The sequence below is a fragment of the Patagioenas fasciata genome, chromosome 1 (genome assembly GCF_037038585.1).
Source record: "Patagioenas fasciata isolate bPatFas1 chromosome 1, bPatFas1.hap1, whole genome shotgun sequence".
NCBI lineage: Eukaryota > Metazoa > Chordata > Aves > Columbiformes > Columbidae > Patagioenas > Patagioenas fasciata.
The window spans coordinates 175,442,276-175,466,226 of NC_092520.1; the positions used below are offsets into that span (position 1 = coordinate 175,442,276).

The 23,951-nt window shown below is 39.4% G+C and overlaps 1 protein-coding gene across 10 annotated transcripts in view; it reads right to left on the reverse strand.

Moving 5' to 3' along the window:
- TNRC6B (trinucleotide repeat containing adaptor 6B) overlaps positions 1-22,863 on the reverse strand; it is a 145,712-nt gene extending 122,849 nt beyond the window's left edge. For 6 of the 10 annotated variants that reach the window (XM_071801629.1, XM_071801640.1, XM_071801636.1 and 3 more), the window contains exons 1-3: positions 22,708-22,863; positions 6,206-6,278; positions 1,620-1,718 (exon numbers count right to left, since the gene is read on the reverse strand). In XM_071801629.1, the coding sequence (XP_071657730.1) occupies positions 1,620-1,663 (44 nt within the window). In that variant the 5' untranslated portion in view covers positions 1,664-1,718; positions 6,206-6,278; positions 22,708-22,863. The remainder of the gene's footprint in view (positions 1-1,619; positions 1,719-6,205; positions 6,279-22,707) is intronic. The other 4 variants (XM_071801630.1, XM_071801623.1, XM_071801634.1 and 1 more) reach the window with 2 other exon arrangements.
- Positions 22,864-23,951: the final 1,088 nt, after the last annotated feature.

Genomic DNA, 23,951 nt, shown 5'->3' on the forward strand with positions numbered 1-23,951 from the left:
GGAAGAAGGACTAGATGTAGTCATGAGTCTTTTTTTACTTAATATATACTGATCCTATATAGCTCTTTGACTAATAACACAGATTACCAGATGTACAATTCCAAATCTCCCACGTTCTCTAAACGACAATTACTTCAAAAAAATACTGCATATGCACTTCGGTATTCAAAGTCAGTCTACAATATTTATTTTAATTTAAGCTCACTATGTATTTTTAACACCTAATGCTGGAAAAGAGGTATGAGCTTTGCCACTACACCCAGAATTAAGAATGCCAGAGGAAAGCATACTTTTCATTGGAGGAAAAGAATAACACTCACAAGACAGTTACTTCAATCTACTTCCTGCCACACAGACAAAAAAAAAAAATGAAAGCTATGTATCCATACATGTGTACCTACAGCACCTGTGCATACGTATATAAATATGTACACACGCACAGACACATTCTCTCCCTTTGATGAACCAGTAATATGCTAATGAAATTACTAATTCATTGCACCACAATACTTCCTCTCACATGTCTATCCACGACTGAACCTTGCAATCACAACCTTGTCAAGAGATGCGTTCGATACCCTGGATGGCCACAGGTACACCCACTGAACTGTTTTCATTTGTCAGCTCCTAATCTAGAGAGCATTCCTCCAAAGCTATTTGAAATTAACACAATTCCTAAACTACATGCAAGACAATTACCAAATCTTTCCTCTAATAATTAATCACCTCGTAACTTGATGCCTACAGCTTAAAACCATTTTGTTCTACTAGGACATAAAATGACAGCATTTCCCTAACAAGCTACAGCTAGAAAACAACAAATTTTAATTTTAGTCCTCTATTTTTTCGCTTTTTCAGCCAGTCTCATACACAAAACTACAAGCAAGCTATATGATTCATATGCTTGTGAAAATTAGGAGCCATATTTTAAATAGAGATCCGTTGCAAAGACAACACTAACTTGTTGAGATAGTCAGGGCTATAAAATAAGTTTATAACCCCGTTGAAGAATATGATCATCACTATATCATGATGCATACCAAAGATACTAATGACTGAACATCTGGATCTTCAGAAGTAAGCAAAAAACAGGACACAACCAACATTGTGTTCAACAGCACACTTTATAGCCTCTTCTCCCAACAAGCTATGTTGAGTCAGAGGTATCTTTAAAAGCAACATACTATCCAGTCTCACAACAAAGCACATGCTGTCAAGTACAAGGAAACAAGCAGCAGAACACTTTGGATATAGACCAGCCAGTAATCCCCAACACTAACACCTGCACCTACAGGCTCGCATGCCTAATTCTTCAAGTCGGTTGAGAGGGTGGGTGGGTAGGACAGAAAGTTCTAACAAATGGAGTACAATCAAGGTTAGTATTTCTTTACAGGAGTTTCCTCTTTCCTTCCTGGAAATGCCCAAAGATACATGTTCCAATCCTTAGTAGACAGCAAAAAAGCCTTTAAAGACTATTTTTTAAAATATCTCCAGAGTAATAAATATTATTCACTTGCATGCAGGTATTAATTAAAAATACCATCCACAGTTAGTGTTCACTCCATGTATCTCCCATTTCAGCCAAGCAAACTCTTCCTCTGAAACACAGCAACATTTACCTCACTGACCTTGGGACTGCCTTCCTCCAGTATTTCTCCCTCATCAGTTTGCATGGGAACGGTATCTGTGCAAAGCTCTGCAGAAATGCAAAATACTGCCTAAAAGATGAAAAAGAAAGACATATTTTTAAAATAATGATCCTTCTGCCTTTAACAGTGTTATGTGAGATTGCAGTGCACATGAATAACAATTCCAGGCCATGACTTTTAATGTTCCCATTCTGCTCATATTCACTGAATTTATATGTTTTACATAAACAAGTAACATGACTGTTTTTCAGGATAAGATATAACTCTACTTAATTAAGAGGAAAAGAAAAAAAGCACCTAACAGGAATATACTTTATTTTTTAATTTTTAAATGTGTCATTGCTGAGTATTTAACATATTAATTGTGTTTACTCATTAAAGCTACAGTCAGTAAGGAATAATCACACATACTAGAGCCTAACAATTCCTACTCACGAGGAAATAGCTTTTGTGCAAATATATGCTTCACAGATTTGGTTTACAGACAATCTAAATGTTATTAGTTTGAAAACTGTTAGACTTGCCATGATCCCACAGTACCTCTGGATTCCTAATCTAAGGAATTTTTCCTTGACTTCTTTTTAGAAATAAATACATTACAGGTTCTAAATGGTTCAGGGAACTGATAAAGTCATTCATCTTTAAGACAACATTTTCAGTCTAATTCAGGTCAACAGCTCCCAGTATTTTCAAATATTCAACAGTACTTTGTAACTTATTTTGAAATTTATTTCACAGTGCGAGTGCAGTTCCAACTGAACAAAAGCCTACATACAAAGCTACATTCTTAGAATTGTAAAACAACTTACGAAAGAATGCAATACAGCTAGGAAGATCTTGGTTACAAAAATTAGAATGTCTTCTACTCTAGAGGATAACCCATCTTCCAGAGATAATGGATTAGTCAATTTAGGAGATCAAACACACCAGCATAAATTCAGCAGGAATCTCCCTGTCTCACCATGCAAGATGTAAGATATCAGCAGATCCATAACATGCCAGGTACATCAAAAGTAAGGGCTCTCACCAAGTCAAAAACTCTCTTAAAGCCAAGAGCTGTTGGCCTTTAACAGCTGTGCATCTCAAGATGCTGTAACTCTTCAACTGCACCAACATTTAAAATCTATTTGAAGTATTGCAATTTTTGTGCCTCAGCTACAGAGCTGCTGACTCTACAGTCACCTTCAGAGCAGCAATTCCAAGCCTGGAAACTGACAGCTTTGGGAGTGCAAAGAGTAATGAGGCCAAAAAGAGAAAGCTTGGAAATTGTTCATCTAGATGCACCTCCTTCATTTCAAGGTTAAAGCCTATTCATAAGGTAAGGCTGTCGGCATTGCAAACATCTTCTGTATGTTGTGCACAGGTAGACAACATCTTTCACAGTTATTAAGTTGACACGAGGAACGAAGAATATGTTCTACAAACATAAGGAGCCTCAGGCTAAAAATGTTACATACAACTTATTAAATCTTATAACCAACAAGCTGTTACGTTCAGTAATATCATATATTCTCATGCAAAACATGAGAGCTGTAAAGACTTCCAGCACAGTAATTTCCTTTTCTGGGGAAAGAGGAATGAGGATAAAACTGAACTCTCACCCAAATCCTCACCAACTATTCTGTCTGCAGCATATATTCAAAAATCACATGTATCAAATTCTAAGTAAGACTTGTAGCACGTATCTACACCAAGATCCTCCTGCAAATAATGAGCCCCTCTCGCTGCCAGGCCACCCTCTGCTGTGGAGCAGGACGGACCGGCGGTCCCTGTCCATGGTGCTTCACCACGCTCAGTTCCTCACACCCACTCCAGAGCTCCCGGAGCTGGGAGTTTCTGAGCAGGATTTTGCAATATTGGATTCAAGCAACTGAGAAGCTCTACAGCTTGTTAGACAGACAGTCTGATGTCTAACAGCCAAAACATTTTTGGCCAGAAGGATTGCAGTAATGCTTAATTTGCTTCAAATCAGAGACATAAGCAAGACTGAACTTGAGCTACAGAAGCATTAAAAAAAATAAAAGTGCTTATAAAATAAAACAGGATCGGTGATCAGTCAGGTCAGGCCAAGAGTGCTCCAAGGACAGGTCACTCTTCATTCAGAGTGCTGGAAGAACTCAAAATATGAACCTCAGAAAAAAACACCATGTTTATCTCCTGAGATAGTGTAATGGAGAAGAAAAAGAGTTTTACTCTTCATTTGTCCCAGAATTCATGTTTTATCAGCTTTAATGTTCAAAACACATATCATACTACTTCATACAACGCTGAGTTAGAGTGAACTCACAGCGGATGGCAACAAGATGGGAGTTTTAAAAGGCTGTGTAATTTACTGGAAAACTTCACAAGGGGGGAAGAAAATCCACCAAAAAAAAGCTTGCAGCTGGCGTAGGAAAACTAAGCCACAGACTTCAAGAGGTGTCGCAAGAAGAAGTTTTGCTGAACACTACCCTTCCACTGTATTTTTCTCCACTGCATTTGCTTCTGGTTTCTTCCAGGACACAAAACATCAAGCAACAAACTACAATTCAATACAATCACTTTTATATTCTTTCTGCATACATGAATCCTTGATTCCCATGGCCACTGGCACAAGAGTGCTGCATTTCAAGTTTATTTATTGCTTAAAGCAGGCATTTGGGGATTTCTGAATCCATTGGAAACTACCTCTATGGGAGACATTTGTAGTAGTCATTTACAGCTTCTCGGCCAAAGTAACTGCTTAGTGCCAGCAGTGAAGAAATAACACAATTATTCCATGTTGTTGACATTGCCTCTTCAGCTCACCAGCTTCTGAGCGGGGGGCTAAAGCTCACACATAAGGTAATTTATGTTGTACACAGAGGACAGACAGGCAATCAGAATTTGTACTAGAATCCTATAGGACTGGAAAAAGGGCCAAATGCCAAAAAGCATTTATTTACTTATTTCCAATATTTATGCAATAGGCCAAGTTCCCAAGGGATAAAACCACAAAATTTATACACAGTCCATTTAGATTTTCAGATCAGACATCTATCAACAAAGTCACTCTTGGAAAAGGTGAGATGTATGATAATTTTCTTCTTCCATTCTTGCATATACCCACCAAAACTACTTCTGATGGAACTGAAATCCCCCAATCTTTTTATTCATCTGATGTCTTACAAAAAATTAACCAACTTCAGTTTCAGTGAGGACTCAAGGAAGGTCTGACAAATTGCAGTACACAGATATGTCCACATATGATGTAGCAGATACATGTCTTAAGTTGGGAACAATTTTTATTTAACTCTAAAATATCATACAATGATGAGAATCTGTTCTCAAAGGTAAAAATGCTCACTGGTATGAGCTAGCTGCAGCTCTTATGAACTACAATACTGCCTACTACAACATCATCCTGTCATAAAACAATATGGCTTTGGGACAATCTAATTTGATATTTAGTAATATTTATGTTCCACCTCTTTCTGCAGCAAAGATGTAGACGTTTCATTCAGTGGTATCGGGACAATGGATGCAGCTACAAGTTATAAATTCAGTGTAAGCACAACAGTGCAGACCACTTTATGGATACTGTCTCTTGACTATTGCATTCTAGCACACCCTGCAAGTAAAACCTGATCCAAATTTTCCATACATATAAAGCCCTCAAAATCGATACCACTGAACGAAGAACTTCCTCAAACCTAATTTTCCCCAGGTAGAAAGACCCACCATTCAGAAACACAAGGTCCTCCTTAGGAAGAGGACTTCCTGTGAATTCCAAAGTCTAAATTGGATATTTCCCACTGGAACACCCTTGAAGGACAGTAAGGCTGTGCAAACTGTCACCATTACAGACAGTAAGCATAAACTGAAGGTAGGTCCCAAAATCTCCCACAAGAGAACAAAGCAAAACAGGCACACAAGTGCTCTTTGAAGATGGTGATCTAGCATACATGGCATACTTGAATAAAAGTAGTTAAAAAAGGCAGTGTTGTACTGAACTCTGTCTTAAATGACATGCTGCATATTTAACACAATCGTATTGATACATGATTGCAATCATTAGTCTCTATCCAGGTACACAGAGAAAAAAGTGTTAATTTTTAACAGATGGTCTAGCCATATTAGATATAATTGCTACAGCTTTACATTGAGTTTGTTCCGAATGTACAAAAGTAACAAAATTTAACATATGGAAAAAGAACAGAATATTTTTTGTCACTTTAATTGAAGTTGAGAAATACTGAGATGAAAGCAGGACCATCCAGAAGATAGAAAACAACTTGAATATAACTTCATTTCTTGTAGGAACTAATCACTTACCATTACCAGTGACTTTAAAATCTCATAATAAATTAATTAATTTTCAAATAAAATCATCATATGCATCAACTTCAGCTGACAAAAACAAATCGCATAAAACAGTTACAGAAACAACTTCACACACAAACTCACAGGAAATAACATACTAGAAAGTATATACAAACAGCAACATATCTTATAGTTAGTTAAGAACTATTATAGCCTAATGTTCCTCTCATCTCCAATTTTCAAGAAAGCAATAGTGAACTTGGGTCTATTTTTACCTTTGACAGTTTCCAAGGGCTGCCAAAGCCCACTAGGATCCGTCCTGGCTACATTCAGTGCAAAAACGAAACCCTAAAAGGGGACAAAAAAAAGTTAAAAGGTCAGTCAACTCTGGGCATTACTAGATAAAAAACCATAAAAAATGAAAGTAAATTGTCTCCACAGCTCAACAATCCTTATTGCCAAAGAATTTAGAAAAAGCCATATTAACTTTAATAAAGTCATGCAGAGTAAACAAAAAATTGGAATCACAACTAAAGCAATACCCCCATCCCACTCCAGGGAGATGCAGGGAAAGAGCTCCCGTTAGGGTTAGAGTTATGGAGATAAGTACCTTTCTACTCACTACTCTTCCACTTCAGTTGCCACCCCCAGTAAAAGAAATTATTCTTCAAAGGCAAAAAATTTACATTTACTTGCTTTTACTTGCTGAGCCTTAGCCTCAAATTTAGGCTCAAGTTTTGGCAAATTCAGGTTTTTACAGAATAAAGTGGCACCACTGCTGGAAATGTATCTTTAACTACCTCAGAGAAAATGCTAAAAACCTAAGTATTCAGAAGCAATTAACAATTTTATTACCCATCACCACACAACTTCAACCAACAGCTTTGAGAAAAAAATAGGAATCTTTATCCTGTGACCCACCGAACTATTTAAGAGGTATTTTATACCTATATCTATAATATTTAGGTTGCTGGTTGATTAGCCTGCTCTGAATCTTCACTAAATACTATAGATAACCAGCCTGACATTGAAGTCTTAACAATGTACCTTACATAGGGCTGCACAACAGAAACCTCAAACTGACAACTGAACAGGAGATTCCCCTTCCAAGGATTTCCTGTCACTATCAGAGTTTCTGTAAACTTTGCCAGCAGAACCACTTGAAAAAAAGACAGCTTACATTTCCTCATAGGTGTAACAGGAATATCTCTTAAAATTAATGCCACCATTTAAACTATGAATTGCAAATTCTATATGTGCTGGAAATGGTATTTGTTTGGCAGCAAGTTACAATTTTCTCATTAGTAATCATCATATTAACCTTTTCACAACAGTTTTGAACTGTTTACTTACTATGTATAGGTACAAAATAGAAATGTTTGGTTTCTATCCAGAAATAACCGTGCAGTTGGAGCACTATCAAAGCCCAGGTGCAACATGCTCAGTCTTCTCAATTACTCTGAAGCAGTTTTTCAAGTGAAAATCTACACTAAGTACATCATCACCTTAATATTATCATACCCCAAAAGCATCAGCAACCTTAGAGTTCATGCCTAAATGGAGGATGTTTTTACCACACAAGGCATTTTAAATCATTGTTAAAAACTAAGGCACTGGAGACAGTAGTATAATAAAATTCACTCGTGATTACTTTTACACTAAGTGAATGCATACTCTGAAAAGAGTAAGAAGCCATAACATTTACCACTTTGTAGTATTTTCTCCATTGAAAAAAGCACTGTTTTCATCTTAGCTAACTAGGTATAGCAAGTTGCATTTACCTGGCTTCACTAGACAACAGGAGATTAAGGAAATGTTAAGAATTAATATTTAATAAATAATAAATATTAATTAATAAATACTTCCACTACTGAAATATTTTTAAAATAGTACACAGAGGTAAGAGTAACCCACTCTGTTGTCCATGAGTTTTCAATTTTCCCTATTTATTTCCAAAACTACAGAAAAAAAAAAAAAGAAGAATTTCCCTAGAATGCCTCAGAAATATCCAACACCACCATTTAGCACACTATTATTATCCTGTGCAGCCAAGTACATAATGCTTTATAGGTGGAGTCAAAGACTGCTGTTGACTCAGCAGTTTTATCATGCATTTCTGACACGTACCTCCATCCAATGAGAGTATCAGCCAAGACTAATGAAGTAGTTGCGTGGTTTTTGATGGCATAGGAGCTGGAGTTAGAGGATAGGAAATATTGCAGAAGCTGGCCAAAAACCAGCTTTTCCCAAAAAAGGGGTTGTTGCAGGCTGGATACTGAAATACCGTAGCATTAGTATCTACCAAAAGCATTCAAAGTTCCAGCCAAACCACTACATGTTTATGGACGACTAACATCTCCACAGAAAAAGTGATAACTGTTACTAATTATGCCAGTAATTTGACTTATCATAGAATCTTATTCATGAAGAGGAGTATGGATTCCTACTTCTAACTGAAAAAAAAGTCTCTAACTTCCAATAAATATAAGACAGGAAAAGGCTGGCTGTCTACCCATTCTCTGATAAATTTAGGCCTATCACAGAATCACATCACAGAATGTTAGGGATTGGAAAGGACCTCAAAAGATCATCTAGTTCAATCCCCCCACTGGAGCAAGAACACCTAGATGAGGTTACACAGGAATGTGTCCAGGCGGGTTTTGAATGTCTCCAGAGAAGGAGACTCCACAATCCCCCTGGGCAGCCTATTTCAGTGCTCTGTCACCCACATTGAGAACAGCTTTCTTCTCATATTTCAGTGGAACCTCTTGTGTTCCAGTCTGCATCCACTGCCCTTGTTCTGTCACTGGTTGTCACCAAGAAGAGCCTGGCTCCATCCTCATGACACCCACCCTTTATATATTTATAAATATTAATGAGGTTGCCCCTCAGTCTCCTCCAAGCTAGAGACCCAGCTCCCTCAGCCTTTCCTCATAAGGGAGATGCTCCACTCCATCATCTTTATTGCCCTGCGCTGGACTCTCTCCAGCAGTTCCCTGTCCTTCTTGAACTGAGGGGCCCAGAACTGGACACAATATTCCAGATGCAGTCTCACCACCCCCTCTTCTAACACACTCCAGGATACCATTGGCCTTCCTGGCCACAAGGGCACAATGCTGGCTCATGGTCAACCCCCAAGGTCCCTTTCCCCTACACTGCTCTCTAACAGGGTGTTCCCCAACTTATACTGGAACCTGGGGTTGTTCCTGCCCAAATGTAAGACTCTATACTTGCCCTTGTTATATTTCACTAAATTTTTCCCAGCCCAACTCTCCAGTCTGTTCAGGTCTCGCTGGATGGCAGCATAGCCTTCTGGCCTGTCAGCTACTCCTCAAAGTTTTGTGTCATCAGCAAACTTGCTGACAATACACTCTATTCCCTCATCCAAGTCATTGATGAATATATTGAATAGTACTAGTCCCAGTACCAACCCTTGAGGCACTCCACTAGATACAGGCCTCCAACTAGACTCTGCCCCATTGACCACAACTCTCTGGCTTCTTTCCTTGAGCCAGTTCACAGAGATATAACGACATTAATTAGCAAAGTGGCACGAGTGAGTGGAATCCAGCGAAAACAGTTGGTTTAAAGACAGTGACATGTAGCTGAGTAGGACTGCAAAGATGTTACGGCAAGGAGGATTTCCATGTCTACCACAGTCTGAACAAATTTAAATATCACGCATACATCTCCTCCTAATTCAAATCCTCAGAGTAAGCATCTACTTCTGCTGGCAGCCAGGGCTTTAGGATTCATCAACCTGCTTGCCTGGACTGCAGAGGAAAAAATTTAGCCAGGAAAGCAGATGCAGTGTGATTAGGTAGCCAGAGAGGAAGAAAAGGGAAAACAAACAAACCAAAACCCACCCACAACTTACACACTATTTCTCTAATGGAACACAGGGAACCTGCCCCTTCTCTCCAAAAACTGTGACAGTTTCTAACCAAGTATTAATCAGCTATCTACAACACTTACTTATTAATTCAGGCACCCATGCACACTGAAAGATCAGACTCAGTCTCTATTATCTTGCAAGAACAGAAACATTTCATTATACCTACATACTCTTGGCTTACATAAATCAAGCCCTGCCCTGACAGACTAGAACTGTGTGCATGTATAGTGTAAGCCCCAAAATATTCTGTATTTTTCATTCTAATATAGTCAAGTGCAGCAATTTGCTTAGCTGGGTTAGGGAATCTATGAAGCAGCAGAATATCCTGTACAGAGTCAGTACTCCTAGACTAGCTTTTTCATCGAGTATTTTTTAGAGTGCACCAGGTCTTCCCACATTTGTGCATCAAGATCTTCACTTACAGCAAATATCTCCTTTCTGGTCACCTCACATAAGCTGTCTCTGTAGGAACAGCGAAATATTTCAGGTACACAGAACCGAAAGGAACAGGCTGGCATCACGAAAATGTTTTCTTCAAATTCTACCCCCATCAGCTTCCCATCCAAATCTGGAGAAACAGTAAACACTGGTAGCATGTGTGACAGAATTTCCTACTTACTTTGAGATATGACAGAAGAGTAGGAAGCTCTAAAAATACAATTTCTACTCACAACTGGGAAAAAAACATGGACTGAAACTGGTTTCTTGTATAAGAACTGAGCAAACACATACAAGTGTGTTCAAGGAAAGTGATTACATAATCCTACAATAACTCCTGAATATTAAATATTCTGTGTAAAAATAAAACCCATTACCTACCAATTCTCAGGTATTTAATTCTGTTTTGACAGAATAACCTATCAGCAGCACTGAACTGGCTAATGCTCAAGCCAATTTCAAATAATTCAGAATCTACCACCATGTCTTAACCACAGCTAAAATGAAATACTTCAATTTTGGTTTTGCAAAATGTAACCCACTTCCAGGAATGAAAAGAAGTCCAGAACTACTGGTTTACCACCATACGACTAAGTTAATATTACTAAAATCTAAATTATTCCCACTGCCATTCCCAGACACCATAAAAGAAAGGTTTGTTGTGAAGGTAACCAACAGGTGACATGTCTAAATTCACTGCATCATCTTGTTGGCTACTACTCATGTTTAAATGTACAGCATTATCAAGTGACAAACTGTTCCTGTCATTGGACCAGCTGCCATAAACTTTTTTTTTTTTCCCTGAGCTTCTAGCATTAACTAAGAGCTTTCTGGACACAATTTCAATTCAAACGATTTCTGACTAGCAACAGTACATTTGGAGACAAAAAGGGGGTCTTTGCTGTCACCGTGGTTTAACTACTGCTCTGCTAATCGGGCAAATGTTTAACAGCAGCAAATATTAATTTTTAACTTAGTTCTGACTTATGTTGTGGAATGCTTCTGATAAAGCAACCAAGAGCACAGTCTCTGCTCAAAAGGCCTCAAGCTGTCTAAAAACATCATCTCACAAACACCAGCTGCTGATGCAACTATACAAAAACATCACATACATCATATATATGTTATATATATATATGGATATTTGGAAGTCAGCTTAAAGTCATTAATGACTTCAAAACAACACAGAAAATTTCATGATGTTTTCATCTACAGCACACTGTTACTGTAACAGTCATGATTTACTATAAAAACTATCCAAGATAATAAGGTCTCCCTGTGGTCATTCTTCTCCACTTTACATTTCAAGACTGAAGAGGGAAACAGAACTTGTAATCAATTAGAAACAATTCGGTAGAAGAAGGAAAGATGCTGTTGGTGCTTTAGAGAGGATTTACAGCCTCTGTCTTTCACATTGTTTAGAATCATTCCTTTGTATTGGTTGAGTGCATCCAGGAAGAATGCACCTCAAGGAAAAAGGAACTAAACATATGACTCTAAAAAAAACACCTAGGAAGAACGGGAATAGGCAGAAATCCTCAGCCTCTTATTCACAACTAAAAATCCAGGGAACAGCACTTAGCAATGGCAGCTGAATACTCCACAAAATCACTGTGGTGTTCTACAGCAAAATGTGACAAAGGATAAAATGGCTATTATGTTTAATTCAGTGTTGGCTTCATGTTTTGTTCAATGTTAACTACTCTGCACCGATGTTTTTTGTACTATACGGGAAATGGTTCAGCTGTTGACATAGGTATGACACAGCCACTTTCAATGGCAAGATAAATAACTATAACTTGGAATAGAAATCATGTACAGTGGTCTTCTTATAAGGCAGAGGGGAATGCGAGCATAAAAGGACTATACAGGACTTATGTCATTAACCTGTATGTACAAAACACAAGCCCAAATTCATAGCACTTAAGTCTATTCACATCAACAGCCTAAACATAAATTATCAAATCACTTTCATAAAATACAACACTCCTGAAGGTGTCAGGTTTATTTGCTAAATGGACAACTTTGTCTTCTCAAGAAATCCCATTCATTAGTGAGTTTAGAATTTTTTTGTTAAAGAACATCTCCCTTTTTGGCTCAGTATTAAGGAGGACATGAGAAACAAGTACAAAAGGATACTTCTTAAATCACATTTATGGAGCTTTCTCTGAGCAAACTAGTAGTTTTTCTTAATTCATGTCTATATAATCTTTGAAAAACAAAAACTTTCTTCACTTCATCACATGGCTACCAGCTCATCAGTTTCAAATGCACAGGAAGGAAAGGCAGTTCTAGACTGGACAAAAATGGTCCTCAGTCAGACCTTCTATTTAGAAAATCCTGTTTCTAACTCTCGAATGTGAAGAGAGCCTTGAAATGTGAGCTGAAGACAAAACATTGCATCACCACCTTCCCAGTGTTCCAAAACATTTATATACACAGTATCTAAGGTGCTAAACGTTCCTTCTCCCACTAAATGAAAAAATAAATTGAAAAGTGTATTTTTGAAAATGTTTTGCTTTAAAGTGTTTTCTTGACAGTCAGCAGCATAGTGAGAGTTTTGGTGATGACTGGAGCACCTAGGAATTAAGACACAGGTTGAGAATGCTGACTACTTTTCCACTCTGTATCAAAGTTCTACCCAGTCAACATAATGAAAGGATTTTTTTAGGAAAGTTGGAAACAAACTATCACTAGAAAAAACTCATTCTTTTGAATTGTTAGTCTTCTGTTCTCTTGGGTCTTGCAAACTAATGCTTTTCAGGCACAAGAAAGAGGCTATTTCACACTGCTAATACTGCTTCTCCCTGATAATGGTAGCAATGCTCTGAATCATAATGGCACACAAGCAGTCATTACCATAGCTGTTACAACTATCATGTAATTCAATGGTGCCCCGGTGGCAAAAATAGGGATACAGTCAAGATGTTCAAGGTGCCAGCAATCCATGTATACCAGCATTCCCAATGCTTCAGTACTGTTGGAGCAAAACCAGTACAATGGTAGCAACACTTTATTTGAGGACATTCACTAAATTACAGAAAGTCTTCAGAATCCAGAGGACTGGAGTTTCTTGGAGAAGAGGTGAAAAAAAAGGAGGGAGGATGTTATAGTAGATCAGAAACTTTAAACATTTTTCTCCATCTTAAGCAAAATGTTATGAGAGAAGTCTGCTTCTCAATCACTCAACTTTAAACCTGAAAGCTATAAATAACTCCTTTTTTGATGATCATTTCAACAGAATCACCCCATCAGATCATTCATACCATGAAAGACAACTCAGGATCTAAGGATTCCCTTGAGCCACAAGTAACAGCCATCAAGTCCTATATAACAGTATTTTTATCAAAACCAGCAGTAGTGACTAAATTAAAACTGATAAAGTAGTAAGCAGGCATGTGCAAAGGAGAGGGGGAGGGGTGGCTTATCCATTGACACATTTAAATGGCAACTTCAGCAGTTACAAAAGTTAAAGACAGCACTACTAAAAATTAAAAATCATTCAAATACAAGAATGGAAGATACGGCACCTTTTAAACTTTTCAGATCTTACTGTCTTCCCATATTATAATTAGAACAGTATCGAAGTTTCCCGTGTTAAACCACCCATTTTGTTCTGTGATCTTTTACAATAAGAGAGGCATTGTTAGGAAATTCACACCAGTGTGGCAATACTGGTGTCAACTCCTCCAGCAGTCAGGACACAAACATACATACCCTGCTGCACACAGAGAAGCTCTAGGTCATGACACTACAGCCTATAAGGCAGCTTTGGGCAGGTGTTTATGGCCAGTCTGAGCCAAGACAGAGCCAGGAGCAGGGCTGGTGAGGGTAATGGAAAATTAAGCTGAAATCACAATTTGCTTTTATTCTTTACTGCACTCCTTGCTACTTTACACCCCAAAATTTTCCAAATGAATGTTCTGTATTTATCACATTGCTAATCATTAATAACTGAGGTTTTGTTTTATATAAAAGACATTTTGACTTCCTACTGACATGATTATATATGTAGAGAAGTCCAACATCTTAACACTATTATTGTCAAAGAAAACAAATACTGAGTTGTTAAGCAAATCATTCTAAACAACAATTGCAAACACCAACTTTCAACATAACCAGCTGCCAAGTTCAGCTTCATTAATATTTATAGCTTGACATCAGTCTGAATTATACTTTTCAGCTATTTAAGCATCTCAGAAAGGAACAGGAAGCTAACTTTCAAAAATCTGCTCTATATTCAACACTTATTTCAATCTTCTTCAAAGAAATGAGGCAATGCACTCATTTTATGGTTTTGCTTGTTTTAAACAATTTTTTTTAAACAGAATGGAAGTTATTAGCAATACAATCTTAGTCTTCAACAATGCAATCTCTGATAAACATGCTCAGTTAGACCTACTGAATGTGGAACTACTTGCAAGAAGAATTTTGGACCCGCTCAAGCATGTGTGAGGTCAGGGCCCTAAATTTCTGGTCTTTTGAGTTTGGCATAAAATTGTTCTTTAACATTCACATCTAATTTTCTCTGAAAGTGGTATTTAAATGATGAGTAACCAATCTTTATTATTTCCACCAAAACCACACAAGCCTGCATTTAGGCTACCTACTTGCAATACATTACAATTGATTTTCACAGTCTAGCTTAATCCCCATATCTAAAAACCTAACTCTTTAAATTTGCTCCCAGGTTTCAATGTTTTCCACCTTTACATTAGTTTTTGTTCATTTATGATTCAATCTGAAACTGTAGTAATAAAAATTCCCAGTTATTTTTTTAAAGTCAAAACTTCATAAAACTGAAGTTACTTTTTAGTTTATTTACATACTCAGCTGAAGCAGAGGCAGGTTAAGCTGATATACAGTATCCATACACAGGGCAGTACCACTTTATCTAGTTACTTAAACTGGTTAAAGTAGCATTATGCAGTAGTTGGATAAATACAAGGTTAGAGCTGGAGACAGACCAGACCCATTTCATCACTGTATTCTTGCCCTGAGGCCATCACTATGTTTCACTGTCAGGAGCATTTTCCATTGCTTATTAGCCAATGCTAAAAGTATTTGACACAATGGGACTTACACCTTTTCTCCCCTGAGACACTTCTCCACAAGCTAATCTACTTTTCAATCAACAGGAAGTCTTTCTCAATTTGAATCTATTTTCTGCAATACATGAATTGCCAAGGACAGGGAAAAGAAATCAAGTTGGCCTTTGAATATGAAAGAACCCGAGGAGTTAATTTCCAACAACAGAGAAAGTTACGAGCCAGTTTTGGTTGCTTCTCCATGTACTCAAAATTAAAAAAAGCCAAGCAAAGAGAGTTAAAGACAGCGAATTTACTGCAACATTGTAGTTTAAAAAGTGAGTGAAAAAGCCTAGTTGTGCAATAAAAAAAAAACTTTTTCCCCTTCTAAGTCTCATTAAACAAAGTGAGTGCCATCAGAAACATGGGTAACGTTCTCCTAATCTTTCTTTAAATATAACAGAAACGTAGATAAGTAACTAAAATGTGCATGTTCTTCATTCTGTCACCACACCAGCCACAGAAAGTAGATGAGCAGATCCTGAAGCACCACAACACTTATCCAAGCAAAAACCACAGCTATATCAAAAACCCCCTCAACTGAAGTTTTAGCATCTCACTTTGTTTTGAAGAGCTATGAGTTGTGCCTTTATAAAATCACCACCAAAAAAAGACAATATGAGTGGCTGGGAAATACTAGTATGAGATAGTATCCATCGCTAAAAACTTCCCAATGTAAGAAAAAAAATCAAAAGTTTTTTTCTGCACTGTCAATGACAAATGGTCTGTATCTTGATGAACAGCTCCAAACAAGCACTGCGGTTTGATTCTTTTGCACTCTTGTTCACCTCATCAAAAAAAGACTTATCTGCATGTTTAATTGCAAGAATAGACGTGTGGTACAATGCAGTTAAAATCCATCAAGGCAGAATCTTAGCCATTTGACAAAAAGAAAACGTTAGAAAGCTAATTTGAATTTTTTTTTTCTCAGAACCCAAATATATACAGAAGGATATAAATTTAAATTAAAATGGTTGTAAGAGTAAAATTTCCTGTGTGGACACACATTTGTGCCAAAGTGCTTTTTTTTGGATTCATACTTAGAAGCAGTTTAAGGTGAATTTAAAACAAACGAACAAACCCCACCAAAACAAATCCCCAAAAACCCCACCAAATATCAATTTCAGAATAAGCGTGTTCCCAAAACTGAGTTAAACTGCTACATTTACAGCAGTACTATTACAGTCACACACACATATCTAGGAAAAAATTCAATGCATAAAAATCCTGGAAAGAGTCACAAAGAAACATACTAAAAACCATAGAAGTAGCTAGCAATGTTGCACAGCAACTATGTCAAGCAACATATATTATTTGCCTTCTTTCTTAAAGTGATTTTCAGCTGCTTCAGGTCATGGATGGATCATAATTCATTTTGGCATGAAGTAGATTTTAGTTTCTGTAAGAAGCAGGGATGAGGGGACACATTCCCCTCCTTTATCTCAGAGACAAAATATTTTAATCAAAAATTTATACTTATACTTTCTCTATGATTGTATTAAAAACATTGTTCCTCAAGCTAGTTGCACCTACTAATATTAATTTACAGTTTCTTAAGTCACAGTGTGAAAGCAACAGAGGCCTTGGACATTTGAAATAGTGTTTCACTGTATCAGTAAAGAAAGTGACTGTAAAGGTGACTTAAGTTTCTACAAAAACTAACTTCTGGAAAAACTTTCAAATCACAGAGTTATTGTACTGTTGTACAAAAAGCAGATTCCACTGCTGGCAGCAGTAAGAAAATAAAATGTACTCTATGGCAGTTCAATTGTCTCCAGAAGGAGAGTCATCGGATTATTGCTAGAGATAAAAAAAAATAAATAAAAGTCCCACGAGAGAAATAAAAGGTTTTCATATCCACAAGCAAAGGGCTGGACAACCTGTGCCTCTTCAGCCACACACAACTCTTAAGACACACAAGTTTATAACGAGACCATGCTGACACAGGGTTGTTGGGAAATTTATATCTCTTGGCTGTAAGAAGCAGGAAAACAAGAGGGCCTACTACTGTTAACGCTGGTCAACTACCCCAGGATCAAAGCATAAGTCCACAGTAGACTTGCCAGTCCCTGGAGAGATACTTCTGTCTCCTAGACGTGAATCCCTTTCCTACCACCCATGTGATACAGCCATGAAAGAAAGGTCACAGGGCCAGGAAGGTTGGTAATGACTACCTTAGAGCAGCCCAGATGTTTCTCAGTTCTCATCACATGCAGACTTAACAGACCAGTCTTAAACCAAGAATGCCGGCATACAGCTTTTCAAACATTTAGCTTCTTGATTTAAAAATCTTACTTTCAGTTTAACTTGTAGAACTTTCTCACAAATTTTACTTTTGCCACATGAAGAACACAGTAGAGAACTGCAAGGCACAACCAATGTTTTATGTACGAAAAAAAGACTCAAGTAGGAAAAAAAACTGCACCTCTAGGATACAAGATGATCACAGGAACAGGAAGAAGCGTTTTCAACTAGAAAAATAAAGACTAGATACTGAAAATCTCTTAACAGAAGAAAGTTCACAGTACTCATAAAAACTATGTTCTCTGTAGGCTGCTACCAAATCAAAGAGCATAAAAGAATAAAATTATCCTAATACGGACTTCACTACCAAAAAATTAATACACTACTGAAAAACCCTTTGTGAGGCTGTTTTTCAACATAGTACTTTTTATAACACTGTCAAGAGCTATGATGAAATTATAAAAATTAAATGCAAGTAAAAACACTAATGACACTTCACTATTCATTTAGATAGCTTAGCGGGCTTCCCCTCACACAGACAACATGATATTATTGTATCACCTTTTGCCTAATCCTCTGTCAGGCTATCTAAAATTATCAACTCTTTGTTTTGCAACTTTGCTTCTTATCCTTTCATCCGTTAATTAGCTTTTCAGCCTCCAGTCTTCTGGTTGACGGGGTCAAAATATATGAACTACCAGTTTATACTTTACACATTTATTCTGACCAGTGTCCTACAGCATACAGCAGGACTGCTGCCTTACAGTACCTCCCATTTTTCCTGACAAGCAGTATGCTTCTCCACAGACCTAAAAGCTAAACTGGTTAAGAGCTACTTTTAGATCCATTTTACCCTTTTAAATAGGTATTTAAAATTTTTTAAACAGTGGAAGTCACATACAGAACACCAATTTTCTTCCCAGAATTTTTCACAGAGGGTCTATTGTATCTTTTCTAATCCACAGACATTAAATCAGGAAATACATGCCAGATATCCGATTTCAGAACTACTAAAGCTGGCAAGGCCCAGAAACGCAATCCGTACTGACTAGCTGAAACTGGAAAAGGTCATCTCCATAGCTCACTACATGGTAAACACGGAGAACATCCAAACTCCAACCACAACCCGTACACTGATGAAAACTTAAAAACCTCAGAACATTCCCCTACAACATGATGCAAACCATAATAAGTACAAAACCACCCTCTCCCTCTTACCGCTATAAGGCAGCAAAGGGAAGAATTATCTAGCATACTGTCTGCAGTTCTAAAGGAGAAAGAAAACCTAAAATACACCAACTCTTTGCAGCAAAGCATGCTTAATTCCCTGAAGAATTAAAAAAAAAAAAATACACAAAAAGTGCAACACAAAGAGCATATGAACAGTAAAGCCGCAAAATGTAGGGAAGTATAAGAGTTTTACTATCCACAGAAAGTGACAGGGAACAGCAATCGGAATATTCTGATTACTATTACCCTAGTCCCTCCACAAGCAGAAATACCAACAGGCAACTACTTGTCTGACAGTGACAGCTGCCTCAAGTACCAAAAAGCACCCCTATTTTTATTAACATATAGTAGCAGAAAGTTTAGTTTAGATTCACAAGAAAATAAAACCAATTCTTCAGCCTCTATTCCACATATTGTTTGCTGAAAGAATAAACAAATTAACATGCATATTTTATCTGAAAAGGGGGAGAGACAATACATGTTATGCTAAGGAAGACTATCAGCAAAAATCCATGTCTTATTCTACCACATCTAGTCAAACAATTAGAAATATATGTTACTGTTTGCTCAAGATCTCTGTACTGAGTTGTTGCTATTAGAACTGAAGACTGACTTCTTGCTATTCTTTCCCCAAGATAGTGTAATGTTTCACGACTAAAATTTCAGAAATGGCAACAAACAGATCATTAAAAGCAATTCCAGAGATAATTCAGGCAAACATATTTTATACACACTGAGGTGACAGAAAAGTTAAAAGAAAACCACTGGGGTTTTTTCCTAATATCAGGTACTTCCCCCCCATATCTATGTGCTAAATATGCTTAATTTATCATATGAAGACAAACAAGACACTGGTTCTTCGTGATGACACATTTACTGATCCAGAAGTTATACACAGAAAACAGCTGAGTGAAAAATCAAAGCTAATAATAAAGAACTGAATCAAATAGCTTTAAGCTGTAAGGTAGAAGTATTGCAGAATTCTTAAATCTTCAGTATAGACAGAATTTGTGAATCTAATAGCAGCACTAGAGAGCAACTACTGAGGAAAGTCTTTGCAAAGAAGTGGGAAAATGACTGATAACCGTTATTATTACCATTATTGCACAAGCCAGACAATATCTATGTATAAAAAGGCATTCTGAGAAAATAAACACGATAAAGGCAATAAGTGACTTGGACAAGAGACTTTGCATCCAACCATTCTGCAGAAAATGGTGAATAAAGTAACTGAATCATTGACTATTAATAAACTCATTCAAGTCAATAACTAGGCTTCTTAGACTTATTCTATGATCTCCAGTTGACACTGCTTAATTGCAAATTCTATCTCTTCTGCAAGCAGAAATACACCAGCTCTACTGGAGGAAAAACCCCGACGAAAAACCTCACTCAAAACCCCAAAAGAACAAACCCCATTTGAACGCATTTTCAAATTACTTACCAGTCCTCTAATCTTTTCCATCATTCTACAGCTTCCATCCAGCTATTCATCCCATTGCTCCAGATGCAACTATCTCTATATAGGATGTATGTTATCCATTACTTCTGTAAAACAATTTTTTTTTCCTATCTCTTACTTCCTAAAACAGAGGGCAGATCTCGGCTAAAATATACTACCTCAGAACCACACAGAATTCTCTCCTGAAGCTCTCTCCTCTTCAAGTCATCCTCCAACATCAAGTTTTAATGATCAAACACTCATCACCAAGCAGATCCATGACACACGTACTACCTAAATGTTTTATTTGACTATTCAGTCACATAAACTCTGGCAGATGAGGCTTTTCTTGATTCACAGTTTCAAGATTTTTATCTCCAAACATTTGAGATTATTTAAATGAAAGCTTAGATTTCTAACTAAATTTGCAGTTATATTGAAAGTGCAGTAACACACCACCTCATAAGGCTGCCTAATCAAGAGACACTGACTGTTTTATAACTAATTCTTTTTCCAGTACTGACACATTACAGGATTGAAGCAATTCCCTTTACTAGACATCCCAGTAACAACACTATGAGAAAAGAGAAACCAAATTCACAAGAGAATTATGTATATTAGAATTTTACCAATTAGCACTGAAACTTCTAAGCTAATTCTATACATAGGTATAGTTTTACATAAAACAGTATATTCATGAAACATTTACATGCCATATAGCTTACCAAGATGAAAGTAGAAAGTATAATGATAACCTCACCTAGTTTCTACAGAGAAAGATCTGCCTGTACCTTATTTCACCCAGAACTTCATGACAGAAAAGCTAATACACACTGCTCTGTGCTTCATCCCCCCTTCCCCAGCCTCAACTTTTTGCAGGGTGATTTCTTCACTACAGAATTGACTAGTCACCTTCACAAACCACTCCCTGACGCACATCTACATGGCAGTCCCTGCACTAACCATGGATCATATAGAAAAACTTGACCTCAGGTAATGCAGCACATGAGAGTATTCGCCTTGCTTCTCAACAGTGCACATGTGCCATGGAATCTGTACCATTAGAGAGAGACACCATAGGAGAGGAGGGAATTGTCCAGCAACTTCAGTGTAGACAGACTAACTACAAAGCTGCTTGAATTTGTGCATGTTTAACAACTCTGCAAATCTAAGGTATTACCTCTAGAACACTTGTAGCAGAAACTGAAATTCAATTCATCTGGATAGCAACAGTACTGGAAAATACTAAGGAAAATACACCTTTCAAATACAGAGCTATACAAATCCCAAAGATCTACCTACTATTTCTCAGGAAGATTAACAGTTTTTGTAGAGGATGAAAATGTGACAATTAAGCCTAACAAGTCACAATTGAAAATGGATAATTACAGACTGTAAAAAACAAACAAACAAACAAAAAAACAACACACACAAAAACATCTAAAGGCTAACTTTCTGAAGAGATATATTAACAAATATTCCTAAGATTAATGAAATGTTCAACATGGTAAAATGAAGTACCATTTACAGTAGTAAGTGTGCCTACTTTAGCTAGGAAAACACTCTGTTGAATCTTGGTTTTATTCAACAAGCCTCAGCTCTATCCTGTACTAGATACTCCCACATGCATTTTCATAAAGCAGATTGGAGCTTTCAAGATACCAGCCGGTCAAATGTCTCCAGAAACAATCATTCGCTCATTTTGCTACAAACAGTTCTGCAAACTTGTTGTTGTTTTGGGGGTTATTTTTCCGCCTGGGACACACCTCTAAACACGGCCACTCCTCCCACCCGCATACACACATTTTAACAAGCATCATGCTCAACATATCCAGTGCGGTTTGTAGTGGTACCAACGTAACCTCAGGACTGTACCCACACCACACACAAGCACTTTTCTCCCCAGCCACAGAAAGTATCCTCGGGGTCTTTCCGCCATTGCACATTTTGCCCGGCCCGGGCCAGCGAGCCGGCGGGCGGCTCTTTCCGGGGCTCGGCAGCCAGCCGAGTGCACGGCGCTGCGCACCAAGGCGCCGGGCAGCGGCCTCGGGGCCGCCTGCGCGTCCCGCCGGGGCCCTGTCGGGGAAACCGGAGGGGGCGGCGGGGGCACCTTCGGCGGGCGACGGCCGCACGTGAGGTGGGTGGCGCGAGCCCGGCTCTGCCCCGGGACAGGCGCTCGCCGGGGTGGAGGAGGGGGGAGCAGCAGCAGCCCCGGCGCCGTTGGGGCAGCGCCCTTGAGCAGCCGCTCGGGGCCCCTCCCGCCCCGAGGCACCGCAGCTCGGGAAAGGGAGGGGGGGCGCGCGCGTTCGGCGCCAAAGGCCCCCTCAGAGGCGGCGCGAGGGTCCTCAGGGCGGGAAGGGCCCCGAGGGCGGCCCCAGCCCGCCCGCCTCCCCCCCGCCGCCCGGGGAGAGGGAATGGGGGGGGAAGCTGTCCCACACTCACCGTTGAGGCGCCGCCGCGGTGCGCTGAGCCCCCTTCTTCTCAGTGCCGGGGGCGGCTCCGCCCGCTCGGGAAACACGAACCCAAGAAACAAACGCGAAGAAGCTGCTAAAAACGCCCTCCCACCCTCCAAAAAAAAACACACACACAAAAAAAAAAAAAAGAAAAAAAAAAAAAAAACAAACCCAAACTTTCCTCGCCGCCGTCTCCCTCCCCCGAGGAGCACGAACCCAAACACACCGAGACACGCCTCCGCACCGCCCCTCGCGCCACCCATTGGACGGCGCCCCGTCGGCCCGCACGCTGATTGGCCGTTCCGACTGCTCGTCTTTTCCCTCCTCTCCTCTTTCCGCCCCTAGACGCTGCCCATTAGGAAGAGCCTTAGGGATCTCTCCGCCCATTAGCCACGGCCCACGTCAATCACAGACGAAGACCCGCCTCTGAGCGCCTCTAATTGGTCTATCGCATCACTTTGCCCTCATTGATTGGCTGCACTTGCTGGCTGTCATCGCTTAACATTGCCCCCTTCGAAACCCTCACTTGGCTCCCACCCCTTCTTCCCTTCTGCCAGTTGGCTCCGAGATCTGCCCCTTAAATGGGGCACGCACGCTCCCGCCCCTGCTTGCCCCGCCCTTCCGCGCAACGGATTGGTAGCGGGTTGCACCCTCCGGACATAATTGGAGAAGGGACGTGCCCGTTACACTATTACAACGCGAAGACCCGCCCACCGAGCTGCTCTCCTTGGCGGTCTCTGCGCGACGGCGCTGGGGACCACTTCAGCCGAGGCGGGAGGAGAGGTTACATCAATGTGCCTACTTCATTTGTTGGCCCCAAGGGCAGGGCACTGTGACGGGCACACGCGATAACGAGTACTGCCGCGGCTATGGTGGCTCAGCGGCGCCAGGCGCCCGCGCCGCGGAACGGCAACAACGCCACATTCCCTACCGTCCCCACCGACATTTACCCTGGCTCCGCCCCTCCCTTCACGAACACGACGGCCCTGGAAGAACTATTGGACAGGGGAGGTGTCGGTCGTCCGACTCGCGAGGCCATTGGCGGGAGGCCGACGCCTCCGCAGCCAATTGGTAACCGCCCCAGATGTCACTCTTCGGATGACACAGCAACTGTAGGCGGAGGGGGTAGCTGCGCAGGGGAGGGAAGGAGCTGCCTTTGATTAGTTGATTTCATTGTCAATCTCCTTGGAGCGCAGCAGGGAGAAGGAGAGGGACGTGCCGGACCGCGTGACG